General features: G+C 44.1%; 1 protein-coding gene across 1 annotated transcript in view; it reads right to left on the reverse strand.

Moving 5' to 3' along the window:
• The window catches only part of LOC117702213 (YY1-associated factor 2-like), a 51,364-nt gene extending 37,901 nt beyond the window's left edge, over positions 1 to 13,463 (reverse strand). Inside the window, exons 1-2 of the mRNA XM_034493470.2 lie at positions 13,024 to 13,463; positions 12,623 to 12,748 (exon numbers count right to left, since the gene is read on the reverse strand). Coding sequence (XP_034349361.2) covers positions 12,623 to 12,748; positions 13,024 to 13,448 — 551 coding nt within the window. The 5' untranslated portion in view covers positions 13,449 to 13,463. The remainder of the gene's footprint in view (positions 1 to 12,622; positions 12,749 to 13,023) is intronic.
• Between the last annotated feature and the right edge of the window lie 1,474 nt (positions 13,464 to 14,937).

Consider the following 14,937-nt stretch of genomic DNA (forward strand, 5'->3'; position numbering starts at 1 on the left):
GTAAAATGGGGAAATAAGATGTACCCCATGTAACTCAAAGTGAAATGAAATAAATGTTCCTTGGAAAATAAGTGGAAGGGCTAGAGAGATGGCTCAGCAGTTATAAGCACTGACTGCTCTTCCAGGGGTCCTGAGTTCAATTCCCAGCAACCACATGGTGGCTCACAACCATCTGTAATGGGATCTGATGCCCTCTTCTGGTGTGTCTGAGGACAGCTGCAGTGTACTTACATACATAAAATAAGTAAATCTTAAAAAAAAAAAAAAAAAAAAAAAAAAAAAAAAAAAAGGAAGAAAGAAAGAATAAAGGAGAAAAAGAAAGAAAGAAAGAAAGAAAGAAAGAAAGAAAGAAAGAAAGAAAGAAAGAGGGAAAATAAGTGGAAACCAGGAGCTCTTGGAATCAGATCGCTAACAAAGGCCTCCACAGTTCAATTCTCAGTCCCTCTGTAAGGTGCAGGCAGGCAGTGAGAATCTCCAGCAACACTCGAAATCACTGATGACAACACATACTGCACCCATCACTCTTCCCAGCTATCACCCCACTCGTCACTAGAAGGCCAGGTGGAGTCAATGGCAAGCTGCCAATTTACACCAAGATGTGACTCTCGGACCAATGATTTCCTTAAGAAGAAAACACTTTAGGAAGACATAGTGAAACAAAACCAACATCCTTCCAAAACACAACCATCACTTTAGCATAGAATGCTTTCAGATTAGTTGTTTATTAATACTTCAGCACACACTGCTTAACATCCTACACTACTGGAATACTTCTTAGATAGTAAAATGTTAAATTTACTCTTCTGGTCAAGATATGTATATGGCAATCGACATCAAAACACCAGAAATTTCATTTATTCATATATTTTTAAATCCATTCATGTTCATTCCTCCCCTATACACACACAAGTAGGAGGAAAGAGAAGAGGAGGTATTGAGTAAAGGAAGAGGGTAGGTAGATTAAAAAACATGGCTGAAGCAATTTATGAAGGATGACTATATAAGAAACTACTTACTCTTTTATGTTCTGATATTATGGGTAAGCACACTGGAATCCAAATATTTTATTTTCAAGACTATTACTGTATCAGCACTTACATATTTGATTGTTTTAGCTAACACTTTTTAGAACAGGCTCTGTACTAAAACCTTTATCATCATTCTTTCATTTAAAACAGTGAGAAAAGTATTTTTATAATCTCCATTTTAAAAATGGAAAGAACTAATACTCAAAAGCCAGAAAATGGTAAAATAAAAGCATATCAGAAAGTTTGCAACAGCCAGGCAGTGGTGGCGCACGCCTTTAATCTCAGCACTTGGGAGGCAGAGGCAGGTGGATTTCTGAGTTCGAGGCCAGCCTGGTCTACAGAGTGAGTTCCAGGACAGCCAAGGCTACACAGAGAAACCCTGTCTAGAAAAAACAAAAACAAACAAACAAACAAAAGAAACAAAAAACAAAGTTTGCAACAGAAAAAAAACAAACAAAAAAGCAAGCAAACAAAGCCATTCTGTCTCAGTTAAGGTTTCTATGGCTACAAACATCATGACCAAAAAGCAAGTTGAGGAGGAAAGGGTTTGTTCAGCTTACACGTCTATATTACTGCTCATCACCAAAGGAAGTTAGGACTGGAACTCAAGCAGGTCAGGAAGTAGGAGCTGATGCAAGGCCATGGAGGGATGTTACTTACTGGCTTGCTTCTCCTGGCTTGCTCAGCCTGCTTTCTTATAGAACCCAAGACTACCAGCCCAGGGACAGCACCACCCACCCACCCACAATGAGTTAACAGTCCCCCATTCATCACTACTTGAGAAAATGCCTTACAGCTGGATCTCATGGAGGCATTTCTTCAACTGAGGCTCCTTCCTTTCTGATGACTCTAGCTTGTGTCAAGTTGGCACACAGAACCAGCCAGTACATATTCAAATACAAGAGGAGCGCTCCAGAGTCTACACTTTATAAATACCATACAGCTTACTGCAGAGAACTCTACGTTTCAAGTTCTCTACGTTTGACTTTTCATTATTTTACTGAAGACATGTAAAAAAAATTTTAAAAATTATGCATGCTATACAAAAGTCTCAAAGGCCTCTTAACAGCCTGCAACTATTTTCACCTTGGACACAGCTGGAGCCCTCCCCTGCTGGTTTAGAAGACCTGCTAAGACTTCTGCTAAGAGGCAAGAATGTCCTATGTGAGCACAGGCCTTTAATCTCAGCACTCTGAGAGGCAGGGATAGGCAGATCTCTGAGTTTGAGGCCAGACTGCTCTACAAGTTTACAAAGTGAGAGGCAGGCCTACACAGAGAAACCCTGTCTTGAAAATCAGGAACAAACGAACAGAAAGTAGTATGTGTCATGCACTGACATAGCCCAAAACAGTGATCGCGATTTATCTAAAATAAATGGCTGTGATTGGTCCAGACACCCCTCCTCCCTCAGCTTCCCACATGCTAGTGTTACAGACATGTTCCTTCAGGTGCTGCTCTTTAGTTCCTATTTATAGCAAGTATGTTTTATGTTAGATGTTAACAAGATGTATAGCTACATCTAGGTATGAAGAAATTACAAGAAATTCTTAAATGCTTGGTAGAAAGTTTAAATCCTCCCTCAGGTAGACAGAAATGGTCCTAGACCTCCAGACACGTAATCTCCTAACTAGCTATTGGCCTTGCCATCGCTGTCACCACCAACATATTAGACTAGAGCCTCAAGTCCAAAGACAAACAGCACAAGGACACAGAAACAGTAAAGACCTCATTCTAGCAGATTCCAAACACTCCCTCTTACTTCTTTAGGACGACACCACAAAACTCTTCCAAATGTAGCTGAAATCCCAAAGGGGGCCTGCAAACAACAGTGGCCTCAATTTATTTAAGAAACTGAATGCTGAAATCCTACTACACATCTCCTAACAGTCTTCTTCACTCTGCAGCCTGCCTAAGCCCTCTTAGGGTATCTAGCAATCAGGAAATGAGCATGCATTCTGGAGGTTCTTTAAAGATTCCCTCCAACTCCTAAAATTCTAGTGCTACAATTATCTAAAACAAACAATATTATCAAATGTCTACAGAATCTTTCAAAGCAGATGACTGTCAGTCACAGAACAGTTGACATAACAACACAAAGAGTAAAGATCTAAGAATCAAACACTGTAGATATTCAACAAATACTTGATTAAGTGAATACTTTACTTAAAAACCACAATAATATAACATTTCATTGCAAGCTTTAAATGGAATAATTGAAGAGAAAATATGGTTTTGAAACCAAAGGTTCACGGAGCCAGATGAAAGCTTGGGCTGAAATCCTCGAATGACCGTTCATTAACATTCCCACCAAGTGTAAGGGCTCTCTAGCCAATCCCAGAGACAAGAGAAACAAGCAGTGTCTTAGCACTCTGCTTTTAGAAACTCTCTCCCAGAGAAGAAAGAATAAGCCGACCAAGCAGCAGTCAGACAGCTTGGCTGCAGCTCTGGATCTGGTACTGTGACTAAAATGGTCACTCCTCCTTCCCAGCCAAGCAGGGAAGACTGACAAATGGAAGGCTACATAAGAACAGACTGTGATCGCAGTAAAGTACTAATGAGTAGTAGAAATGCTTTGTGAATTCCTACTGCCAGAACCACTAACGGTCAGTAAAAACAAGCCTGGCGAGAAGCTGTTCAACTGTCTCCCTGTTCAGTGGCCACCACTGCTTACTACTTATGCTGCATGTTTTGCCTGTGTGCATGTATGTGCAACATGTGAGGGTTTAGTGCCAGGAAAGATGGGAAAAAGACATCAGATTCCCTAGAATTGAGTTGTAGATGTCTGTAAACACCATGTGAGTGCCTCTCAAAAGCATATATGGCACAATTTGTGTTGCGCTAGTTTTTAGGGGAAGTGCCCGTAACCAAATTGTATACTTGTGAGCCCCTGGAGAGCTTTAATGAAGGCATAAAGAATAAGTAAGATTTATCTACAAAATAGATTAAGCTTGTCCCAGGGGTGGGCAAGTATCCCCAGAGTATTCTATGTACCCCACCCTTACCTCCACCCTCAGGGAACACAAACTGTTCTCTCAGCTTGGGACCTTTTGACAGTTAGGTGTAGCCAATGAGAAAGCAACTGCCAGCAGACCTACTTAGAGCCTTGGTGACGAGCAAAAGCACAGCTCCTGAGGCACTAGAGCCAGCCCTACCCAGCCTCTGGGCATGGGAATGGGAAAAGTCAGTCAGCTTCAGGAGCCAACCAGATACACCTGGAGGAAGGGAACTTCAAGTAAGGACTTGCCTCTATCAGACTGGCCTGTTGGACAAGTCGGTAAGATATTTTCTTACAGTGGACAGTGCCAGCCATTCCTGGGCAGAGGTCCTGGTTATAGAAGGAAAATAGCAAAGCAAGACTGAGGGAACCAGACAGTAAGCAGCAATCTTCCAAGCTGCAGCTCCTACCTCCCTCAATGATCGACTATGACAGTGAGGCACAGTAATCCCTTTCCTCCCAAGCTGCTTTAGGTCAGTTTTCTCAGCAACTGAAAAGCAGACAGGGATGAAAGTTAGGGATGCATGGCCATGACTGTAGGTTACAGACAAACATGGGAGTGATGGGGTGGTTCCTGCTGACTGGACCCTGCTGCCAATGCTTTCTTCCTAGTGTGAGCATTCTTAGTTCGGAAGACCCACTGGCACTTGCCTCACCTCAGTTACATAAAGCTAACCTCTGAATGTCAAATAAGAAAATCGATTCACATGAAGTGCATGGGCCAGGGATACTATGAAATTCTTGAGTTTATGGCTAGGTTAGGTGCCAATAACAGTCAAAAGGATTACAAAAAAAAAAATCCTACAACTACCTGTGCCTATAAATATTAAAACAATAGTTTAAAAAAATTACATGAAGGGACACTAAATGGATAGGAAAAAAACAAAAACAAAACAGAAACAAAACAAAACCTCTTCTAGAAGCCTTATGGCTACTCAATAAACTGTGGTTCCAGGCCATGGAGAAATGAGACGAAGCTAGTTCAAAGCCTACTTCCTACTAGCTACTGTTTGTAGTAAAGAAAGAGTATGAAGGCTGATGAAGAACTGTTGCCAACGGTCTTACTCAACATGGACCCTTCATGTTAAAGCCATCAGTATACCAGGCAAGATGTGCCCACTGGTGGCACAATCATACCATGACTGGTATGAGTATACTCAACTACCTTCCGAGACCTGGTCCACTGGAAGGAACCACTGGAAGGATTGAAATCACTTACTAGGCAGGACACGGCCGGAGGCTGGGAAGGTCACAGAGAATGCTGGAGATGTTATTGCTGTGTCTTTTGCTAAACGGTTATGAGGCTGGATGACTAGATGGATGTTGAGGAACACTGTTCTCCACCATATCCACTCAGTGAAACCTATCAAACTACCTTCTATGTTTATTCCCCTGGGTCATTACTGTTGGTGGTTTTGTCCAAACAAGCTTCATTTTATAGCGTCAGTGATGACTTCAGACTCATAGCCAGTCAAAGTGCCAAGGACAAGTGACTCTTACCATGGACAACAGCACAGTGCTCTGCCCTAAACAAGACAAAATAATAGTACATCAAGGCTCAGAGATCATGTGGGAAAAAGGACCACGGGAAATGAAAACGAGCCAGAAAACAGACTAGAATGTTGAGGAACCCTATTCTCCAGCCACTGCCATCCTGAAGTCAGTGTGGCTGCACAAGACATTTCTCAACTGCAAGGAGAGAAGTACAGGTGTGTAAGAAGGTGCACGAGTCACCCCTTCTCCTCTATGGAAATACACAAACAACTGGCAGAAGGAAGGACTCTTCTTGGGTGGTGCGAGCTCCTCTTCTAAGTAACCCCAATTAAACTTACTGGTTCACAAGCTGGTGTGGGGCAGAGCTGTTTCTCAGTCCGCCTCTGCCTCCCTCTCTGAGGAACACAGAGACAGTACTGCCCAGGGACAGGCCAGAAGGCCTAAGCACCATGCTTTGACGCTCACCATTTACTCAGAAACCACGTTTTTTTAAACATACAAGGACCAATATTATGTAGGATGTTTAAAAGATGTATGCAGCATTTTGAGAAAGAGAGCAATCAGTCTAATATATCTGGAAAGAAATGGCACAGGATTATGAACTGTAACTACAGAAACTAGACAAAGGACCTGAGACAACCCATGAAGAATCCCAGCAAATTATGGTCAGTTGAGACAATGATGGTGTCTAGCTTAGGTAGAGAGAAGGTTCTGCCACATCCAAGGGAAGGAATGTAGAAGTCAGATATAACTAGATAAAAATTAATTTCAGAGACTTATGAGGAAAAAAGTATTTGTGACATCAAGGAAAGAATATTTTCATTCAAAAACAAAAGCCACCAACAAAGAGCAAGAAGGTGACACTGGAAGAAGACTGAAATCAAGTCAATAAGGTTTAGCAATAAGGTAGGCCATCGGTTATCTCAGTTATCAGACGAAATAAGGAGGAGAAAGGGTATCTGTTCAAGTGAACCTACTTTATGAAAAGAAACCCAAGCCTGTAAAACTGTAGGCTAGCAGTTCACAGTTTTTGGTCTCAGGATCTCTTCATGTCTTAAATGCTATGCCTATGTGGTTTTTGTAAAGATTTAAATTTATTTTTATTGTATGTATAACAGTGTTGGCCTGTGTGTGTGTATGTGCACCACATGCATGCAATGCCCAAGGAGGTCAGAAAAGTCTTCACATCACCCTGATATGGTGATATGACAGGGGATATGGACAGCCATAAGCAGCCGTGCAAGTTCTAGGAACTGAACCATGATCCTCTGGAAGAGCAGCCAGTCCTCTGAACCTCTGAGGCGTCGTTCCAGCCTCTGTTTATACGTTCTCATCTACATCTACTGAACCAGAAATGAAAACCGTGAGATCCCAGCTCAGCGGCAGAGCCTTCCTGTGCTACCCATGAGGACTTACATTCCATGTTCAGAGACCAAACGAATATGTAATATAGATTTGCTAGCTCATTTTAAAACTAGTTAAATGATATACTCCCTATACTCCCTATAAGAGAAAGAAAACCTCTGCATTTTCCAAAATAACAATAACTTTGTGTACAGTGCTTTTTTTGCAAGCTTCCCAAATCTATTTTACCAAAGTGTATTCTGTTGTACCTATTTATGCATTTAAATTTTTGCACTATGTTACCTTGGCCCAAAAATATGAAATATACTTAGATTCCAACAGGTATGGTAAAAAAAGAAAAGTTTTTTTTTTTCTTTTTTTACAAAAACAGTGTCTTACATTGTAGCCCAGGCTGACCTCAAACTTGCAGTATGCCTGCCTCTACTTCTAAGGTTCTAGAACGACACAGAATGACAAGCACACATCGCTAAAACCCCGCCTCAATCCCTTCCTAGTTTTACGGATATTCTTACCAAATAGTCATTGCTTAAAGTTAGCTACAATGTAAAACCTAAAACCACATCAACTAAATTTTCAAGACAGTTCCTTAAAAACCTTCTGTTGTGTACTTTGATTATCTATGCATGGTTCTTTAACACCACACACTGCATTGATTATCAGGAAATAATGGCTTACTAAATTATACAGACCTTCCAAATGTGTAGATGTGTCATGAAAATATCAGAAATTACATTCACTGGTATCAACACCAATCTTACCAGAAAAAAAAAAATATGGAGAAAAAGCAGAAAGTAAAAGTAGTACATACAAAAAACAAGGTGATTGTTCAGAAGCACAAAGCTCACTACCGTAATTATGGGTTTTCAAATGTATAGTTTTCACTTGAGTTATACCACTGATAAAAAATACTGTCAACTTTTCTCTTAGAAGTGACAGACTTAACTGATTTTACTTTCAAAAAATGTATGAAAGATTCACATCTGAATAATTATGGTTTTCCAGGTACCCTTTCAAGTGAAAACAATGTTTCACAAAAATGAAGACAGACAACTCAACTTGTGCCCAAAGCAGCACAAATGTCTCCCCGTGGCCATGACCCACTGTACACGGCTTCAGCACAGGTGCTCTGTATGTGCTTCCTGTTTCATCAGACTACTAAGAGCAAACACTTAACAAAACCAGCCTTGTGTCCTGTTTCCCCAAGGCCCCCTTAGGTGACACTGGGGTGGCCTCTTCAGGGAAGGGTACCCTGAAGTCCTGGCAGCAGTGCCTCCGCTCTGACGCATACACGGACACTTTACCTCCCCCTGCCTCTGCACTGCTCACAGTGGTCAGCAGTGAGAAGAACAGATCAGTGCTGTGAGGAGAACAATCTGGACATCACCAACTATTGTAAACCTGCTCAGAGCTCCCGAGGCTCTTCATGTGACACTGAAATCATCACTAGATACCATCCGAACATGTATCCCGTCACAGTTTCCCTGTAAACGATCAACTTGCCTGAGTTCTTTAACCCAAGACAGAGGATAAACCCTCAAGACCAATCCCTAAATAACAAGTACAACTGTTCTTCAAGTAATGAAGAGTCAGGACTGTGGATTCAAAGGGAAGCCCAGACACCAACATGGTCCTTGTTTTGCCTCTCTTTTTTCTATACCTAGTATCTACATGAACTGTACCAAACCTCAAATTAACAAACAGAAAGCCACTGTGACAGGTAACAGGTACACTGTAAAGGTTTTCACCTGGTAATAACTAGCTGTGTTATGGTTTCTTCAAAATGTGTACTTTAGAATTTATTCCTACTTTACAGAAACTGAAATAACTTGTAATCATTAATCAGCTCCTAGCCATAATACTGTGCTATCTATAAACTATACATATATTTTAATAGTGAATTGCCATCTCTTCAGCTCACACTAAAGATACAATAATAGCACATCTCATAAAGAATATTTTAATTTATTCATTTATGTGTATGCGTACATGCCTGTTACTGACAGAGGCCAGAAGAGACCATCACAGCCCCTAGGACTGTCGGCTGTGAGCTGCCACATGAGTGTTGGGGATAGAACCAGGTACTGAAAGGGCACCTGGTGCCCTTAGCCAATAACCCACCATCCCGGCTCCTCACTTATAAAACTGTATGTATGCCAAAGTGTTTCTCATCTATAAAAACATTACCAAGAGCAAAGAAACACAAAATTTCCTCTCACTACAGTGAGTACCTAACTCAAATTTTGTGTAACCAAAGATACTAAAGAAACTTTGCTGAATGCTAAAGTGGTTCAAATGAGCTGTGAACCTGTTATCAGATTCCTACCTACCATAAAAGCTAACACTTTTTCTACTGTGACATCTTTCCTTATCTCGCCAAAGGGACCTAAGGACCTATCCTTAAAAACTACATTACCTGTTATACTTGAATGTCAGAATGACTAGAAGAACTTAGCAGCTCTCATTCCAATCATAGCTCAAAACCACAGCTAACAGCACCGTCACCTTTATTTATAACTGTCTGCTATCCAAATTAAGCAAGAAAATAACTGTCTATTCCGACATAAGACATAAGATACTCATCTTCATTCAATCACCTGGTATTGATACCTTCACAGGGAATACTAAATACTTCCCTTTCTATGACTCTGAACAGTTTATTTCCTAGTCTTACGTTATTATACTTACTGAACTTAAAACAAAAGCCAGCCATACAGGAGACTAGGCAGCACCTCTGAATGGTTTTATTGTTTTTGTATCTGGTTTTTATTTTGTTTTTGCTTTTTAAAATACTCCCTGCCTAGGGTGGCTCATAGCTGTAATCCCAGCACTCTGGAAGCTACACCAAGAGGAATGCTGTATGTTCAAGGCTAGCCTGAACTACAGGGCAAGGCTGGCTCAAAAGAATCCTGGGTTTCTTTTCTTTCTTTTTTTTTTTGGGGGGGCGGGGGGTTGTTTTACATTTATCATTGTTTCTCATAAAATCTCAATATAGAAATCTACTATCCTTAAAGTATCTTCTTGGTCTGTGCCGCCTCAACTCATGGGTGGGGCTGGGTGCAGGCATGGCTTAAAAGAACCCCCAGCCCTGAGAATAGATTTTTTTTTAAGGATTAATTGAATTTAAACTAAAACCATCAAATACAAAATGAAATTCAATGATAAAAAATGGCATAAATTTATAGGATACAGTTTATTAACTGAGGAACTAAAGCTACGTCCAGTGGCATTTTACTGTGGCACACATTGTATGAATACAGCCTCATTCTGCAGAATGACGTGACCTACCGAAGATGCAGCCAAAGAAAGTAATCATCTGTTCCACTACAGAGCATCCGAACCAGGTGCTTTGACTAAAAATTACAGGTTTGTATGTATACGTATATAAGTATACATCCATTCCAGTGAAATATTCAAAGAAACACTATGACCCATCTTTTATAAAGACAGACGAGGAAAAGGCTTCAGACATCTAAAGTAGATCACGCTTGGCTTCACATTTAGCAACTGAAACAGATTCAGTTCAGAGGTCGCTCTGACCCACGGGATCCCAATGCTGGCTGTGGTCACACAAACAAGTCATTAGCAAGCTGCATCCATGTGTGCTGCAGCTGCCCGCTCCCTGCTTTCCTTCTTAGCAGCCTTACCCTTTAAATTCTCTCTGCTAATAAATACGTCAACTGGGGAATAATGTCTCCCAACTACCCAACTTGCCTTCCATCTGTGTTCCGTGGTCCTTCATCTTGTTTTCCTGTCATTCCTATAAGGAAACGTTCTGCATGTAACCAGCATCTACTTATTAACAATGTCCTGTTCTACTGTTCCATCCAAACATGGATGTCACTCAATTTCAGAAAAAGCAGAAGGAAATGTAACAGACAGCAGAGAAAACAGACCTCCTATGGTTAATTTAGGGGCAAAGTCAGAAGAGACAATTCAGAGAGAGGAGGAAGCTGAGAGGGTCACAGTTCAGAACACTTACTTTTAAGAACAGAGTGTCCCTTAGACTTCTGGTGAGTGGCCCAGAGCCTCTTCAGTTTCAATCCAAATGACAATGCTTCTCTGAGTCCTCCTCAAGTAATGTTTCCACCACTAAAAATTGGATCTACAAGAGCTCAGATATACTGGTAAAAAAACAAAACAAAACAAGTCAGGGGCCTCCAGGTGGGCCTCAGGCCTCTTTTAAAGCAGGCCTACTTCTGTGGTGGAGCAACTCCCCTGTGCACTACAATCCTTCTTCTCCAGGAGCCAGGGATTCAGCCTGTTGCTTCTCTTCTGAGTGTCACCACCTACTCTACTTCTCAGGGCTCCTCTAACCCCAAGACTGGCTGGGAGTAGGACACCAGCTTCCCCCAATCCTTGCTGTCCCTGCAAATAAACAAATAGCTCTTCTAATTCCAGTGTTCTTCTAAAAGTATGAAAGAATAGAAGGAAAAAACAAAAGCACAATACAGTGGAAGAGATTCGGATTGTACTAACTGTCTCTACTTCAAAACGCCTGCCTCAAAACCACAAATCAAATGATCCCCATACTGCTCATTTACAAATACATATATATTACATGCTAAGCCATTTCCATCCTCAGAGAGACATAAACACTGTGCTTTTCAAAACACTTAAAACCTGAGTCCAAAAATAGCAAGTAGTTTCTCTTTTTAGAATCTTTCCTTGAACTTAAAAGGTATTTAAAACTTTGCTTTTTAATAGACACCAAGAAATACTGAAAATATTGTATTCAATGTAAATGAGAATTTGAAGTAAAAACCTATTGAGATTTACAAGACAGGTACGTCAAAAGCAACCAGTATTGTAGAAACAATAAAATCCTGACATGTCTCTACACTTACAATGTCAGCAAAATTCTATAAATTGAATTGAAAAACCTTTTAGAAATAACTTTGACTACTTAGAATGTCAAAATTATACCAGCCCTCTTTTTCAAACAGAAAATTCCCCAAGTTCTGTGATGATTTGTATTTTAATAGGCTTCACAGCAGCAAAATAAACACCTTACTTAAATACTGCTACAAATCACAGGACTCTAAGAAGTAGTTTTACAGGCTGCCTTCCTGCAAAGGAACTATGACCAAGTGAGGACAGATCAAAAACGCCACTGAGTTTGAATTTCCTAGATTTAACTTTTAAATTTTTTTTAAAAGACAATTATAATACCGTATCTACCATACAACAAATTTAGGACCGGAAACAGACAAAGATCATGTAATCTCGTTTGTGTAAAGATATTCCAGGCACCCGAGTAAAACTGCGTAGCTGGGCTCACCTCCCAATTACTTAATTGTAAAATATTACAGAAATGGAACAAAAACCAGACGCAAAACCTTGGCCTGACCCTTCCGGACATCCGTTACTAAGAAAGTTTAATCTATGGCGATCCTCCAGCGATACTTTTTCCCCAGGGGGACCGAATGACACCGCGGCCTTTCCTCCGTCCCCTCCCCCTCCCCGTCCCCGCCCCCTCCCCGCACACCAACACCACAATGCGGCCAACGTCTCGGCGCCCGGCCGGGGAGGGGGCACCGCACCGGCCACGCACGGAATGGCAGCGGCCGGCGACCCCCTTCAATAACCCATCCTCCGCAGCAGGCGGCACCGTCAACCGCCGACCCCTCGCCGCAAGCCGCGGCTCAGCCGGGTCGCGCCCCACCGCGGCCGCCGCCTGGCTGGCCGCCCCGCCGTCCCGCGTCGCGCGGGGGACCCGGGGCGGCGGGCGCGCCGGACTCACCGGGTGGAGGTGCCCTTCCGCACATCGCACATCATGCACTTGAAGGCCTCGGCGCTGTTCCGGAAGGTGCAGACGCTGCAGTCCCAGTAGCCCTCATCCGAGGCGGGCTTCGGCTGCCGCTTCGGCCTGCAGGACACAACCGGACACGACGCAGCGCGGGGTCAGCGGCAGGCCGCGCCCGCCCGGCCCCGTGCCCCGCCCCGCCCGGCCCGCGACCCCCGCCCCGCCCGGCGCCGCGCGGGGGAGGGGAGCGCGGCCGCTGACCCCGGCCGCCATCGCGGCCCATTGTGGGCAGCCGCGCGCGGCGCCGCACCCCCTCGTCCCCCCACGCACACGCACACACGCGCGCCCCGCGCCACCCGGGCCCCGGGCCGCGGGCGCTCCGCCGGCGGGCGCCCTACCTGGTGGGGCTCTTCTTGTCACCCATGCTCGCTGCCGACGCGCGCGAGGCCGCGGCCCGTCTGTCAGCGCCGAGGCGAGGGGCCGGCGGAAGCGCGGAGGCGAGGGGGCGGGGAAGGCCGCGCCGCGAGCTGCAGCCGCCGCCGCTACCGCCGCCGCCGCCGCTGCCGCCGCCGCCGCCGGATCCCACGCAGCCTCCAGCTGTCGGGGAAACTCCTGCCCGCGCGCACGTGACCCGCGCCGGCCAACCAGCGGCCGCGCCGGAGACTTCAAACGCGGGGAGCGCGGCCCAGCACCGGCGGCGAGTTCGCGGCGCCGCCTCCCTCCCGCTCGCCCGCTCGCCACCCGGAGTGGCCCGCACGCCCGGAGGGGCGCGGTGGCAGGTGCCCGCCGACACGCGTGCGCCCGACGCGGCGGGGACCGTCATCCTTCATTGGGGGGAAGCGACCCAGAGGCTCGGGAAAGGTTCGGTGCCCTGCTTACATAATTCAATCGTGACGAAACCAGGGTCTGCTCCTGTTTTAATTCCAGAGGCGTCCTCTTGGCCTCACGGGGCTCTGCAGTGGCTGGTTATAAAACGGACGCTCCGGAGCCTTCCTGAGGCTAACGAGGTTGCTTGTGCCCTGGACACCACCTCCCCGCGACACACCTCGCCTGCTACACCCAAACAGCCATCTCGCTGATCCTGTAAGCTCTGCTCCGGCCTCGCCACTCTAGCGGGTACCCGGCAACCAGAGTTAGCGTGCCATCCCCTCTGATCGAGGGGCGACCTTAGCATGCCAAGTCGGTGAATCGGCATCAGGAAAGCCGCCCCGGAAGAAAGGGGAGATGAAATCCATTCCTTCTCCGAGCCCTGCCTTCTGCCTTAAACTTGGGTGTGCGGATGGAGGCGTTGTAGCTTAGCGTCAGGCTTAACTTACTGAAGAGGACTCAGTTCAGGCACTGCGTACTTAACAGTTGATCTGAGGCAAAGACTCCTGGTTGGGATACACTATAAGGGTGTTTAGAAAATCTATCCAGCTGGGCCTGAGCAGGATGAAGCAAATGTTCGTCATAATACTCAAGAGTGGGATGGCAACTAAAAACTTAGGAGTTAGTTATTTAGGAAGTCTTTAATATTTCGAACTATATTGTCTGTGGGTAATGGAAATAGGAAAGCAAAACCCCAGCTAAGGGAGAGACTACTGTATTGATGTATTACTTACCAAACAAGAGTTAAAAACCAAAGTAGGGAATGCTCTCTTTGTTATCATTGGGAATTAGAGATTAATTGGGGTAATTAAGAGGGAAATGGGCTACAAGCTTCTGAGAGAAGAAACTCAAAATGAAGTGTAGCAGGACAGGCAGGAGTATAGCTCAGTGGTGGGGCATTTGCACCAGGCTCTGAGTTACTAAAGATTTGATAAAACATTGAGAAGATTGTTTTATGTAGGCTTTGCTTCGTTGCTTGGTGTTACTTTATTTTTGCAAAATAGAGAGACTGACTTAGTCTAGTATAGCACTTATATATTAGAGGTTGCATTAATTTTCCAAGGTAAAAGTTAGATGGTGTTTCATCACAACAATAGAAACCCTAAGACCTGGCAATGCTCCTGAAGAGTCTTCCTGCCCAAAAAGTACTGACATCATGTGAACGCTAAGGTCTCCACCAACTTTAACTATTAGAAACCTAAAGAACTAAGAAGGGCTGGAGAGATGGCTCAGCAGTTAAGAGCACTGACTGATCTTCCAGGGGTCCTGGGTTCAATTCCCAGCAGCCACATGGTGGCTCACAACCAACTATAATGGGATCTGATGCCCTTGTCTGGTGTTTCTAAAGGTAGCTGTGGTACTCATATACATTAAATAAATAAATAAATCTTTTAAAAAATTAAAAAATAGTACTAAGAAGTGCTGTCAAGACCACCTCGTACTGA

The sequence above is a fragment of the Arvicanthis niloticus genome, unplaced genomic scaffold (genome assembly GCF_011762505.2).
Source record: "Arvicanthis niloticus isolate mArvNil1 unplaced genomic scaffold, mArvNil1.pat.X pat_scaffold_567_arrow_ctg1, whole genome shotgun sequence".
In the NCBI taxonomy this organism is placed as follows: Eukaryota; Metazoa; Chordata; class Mammalia; order Rodentia; family Muridae; genus Arvicanthis; species Arvicanthis niloticus.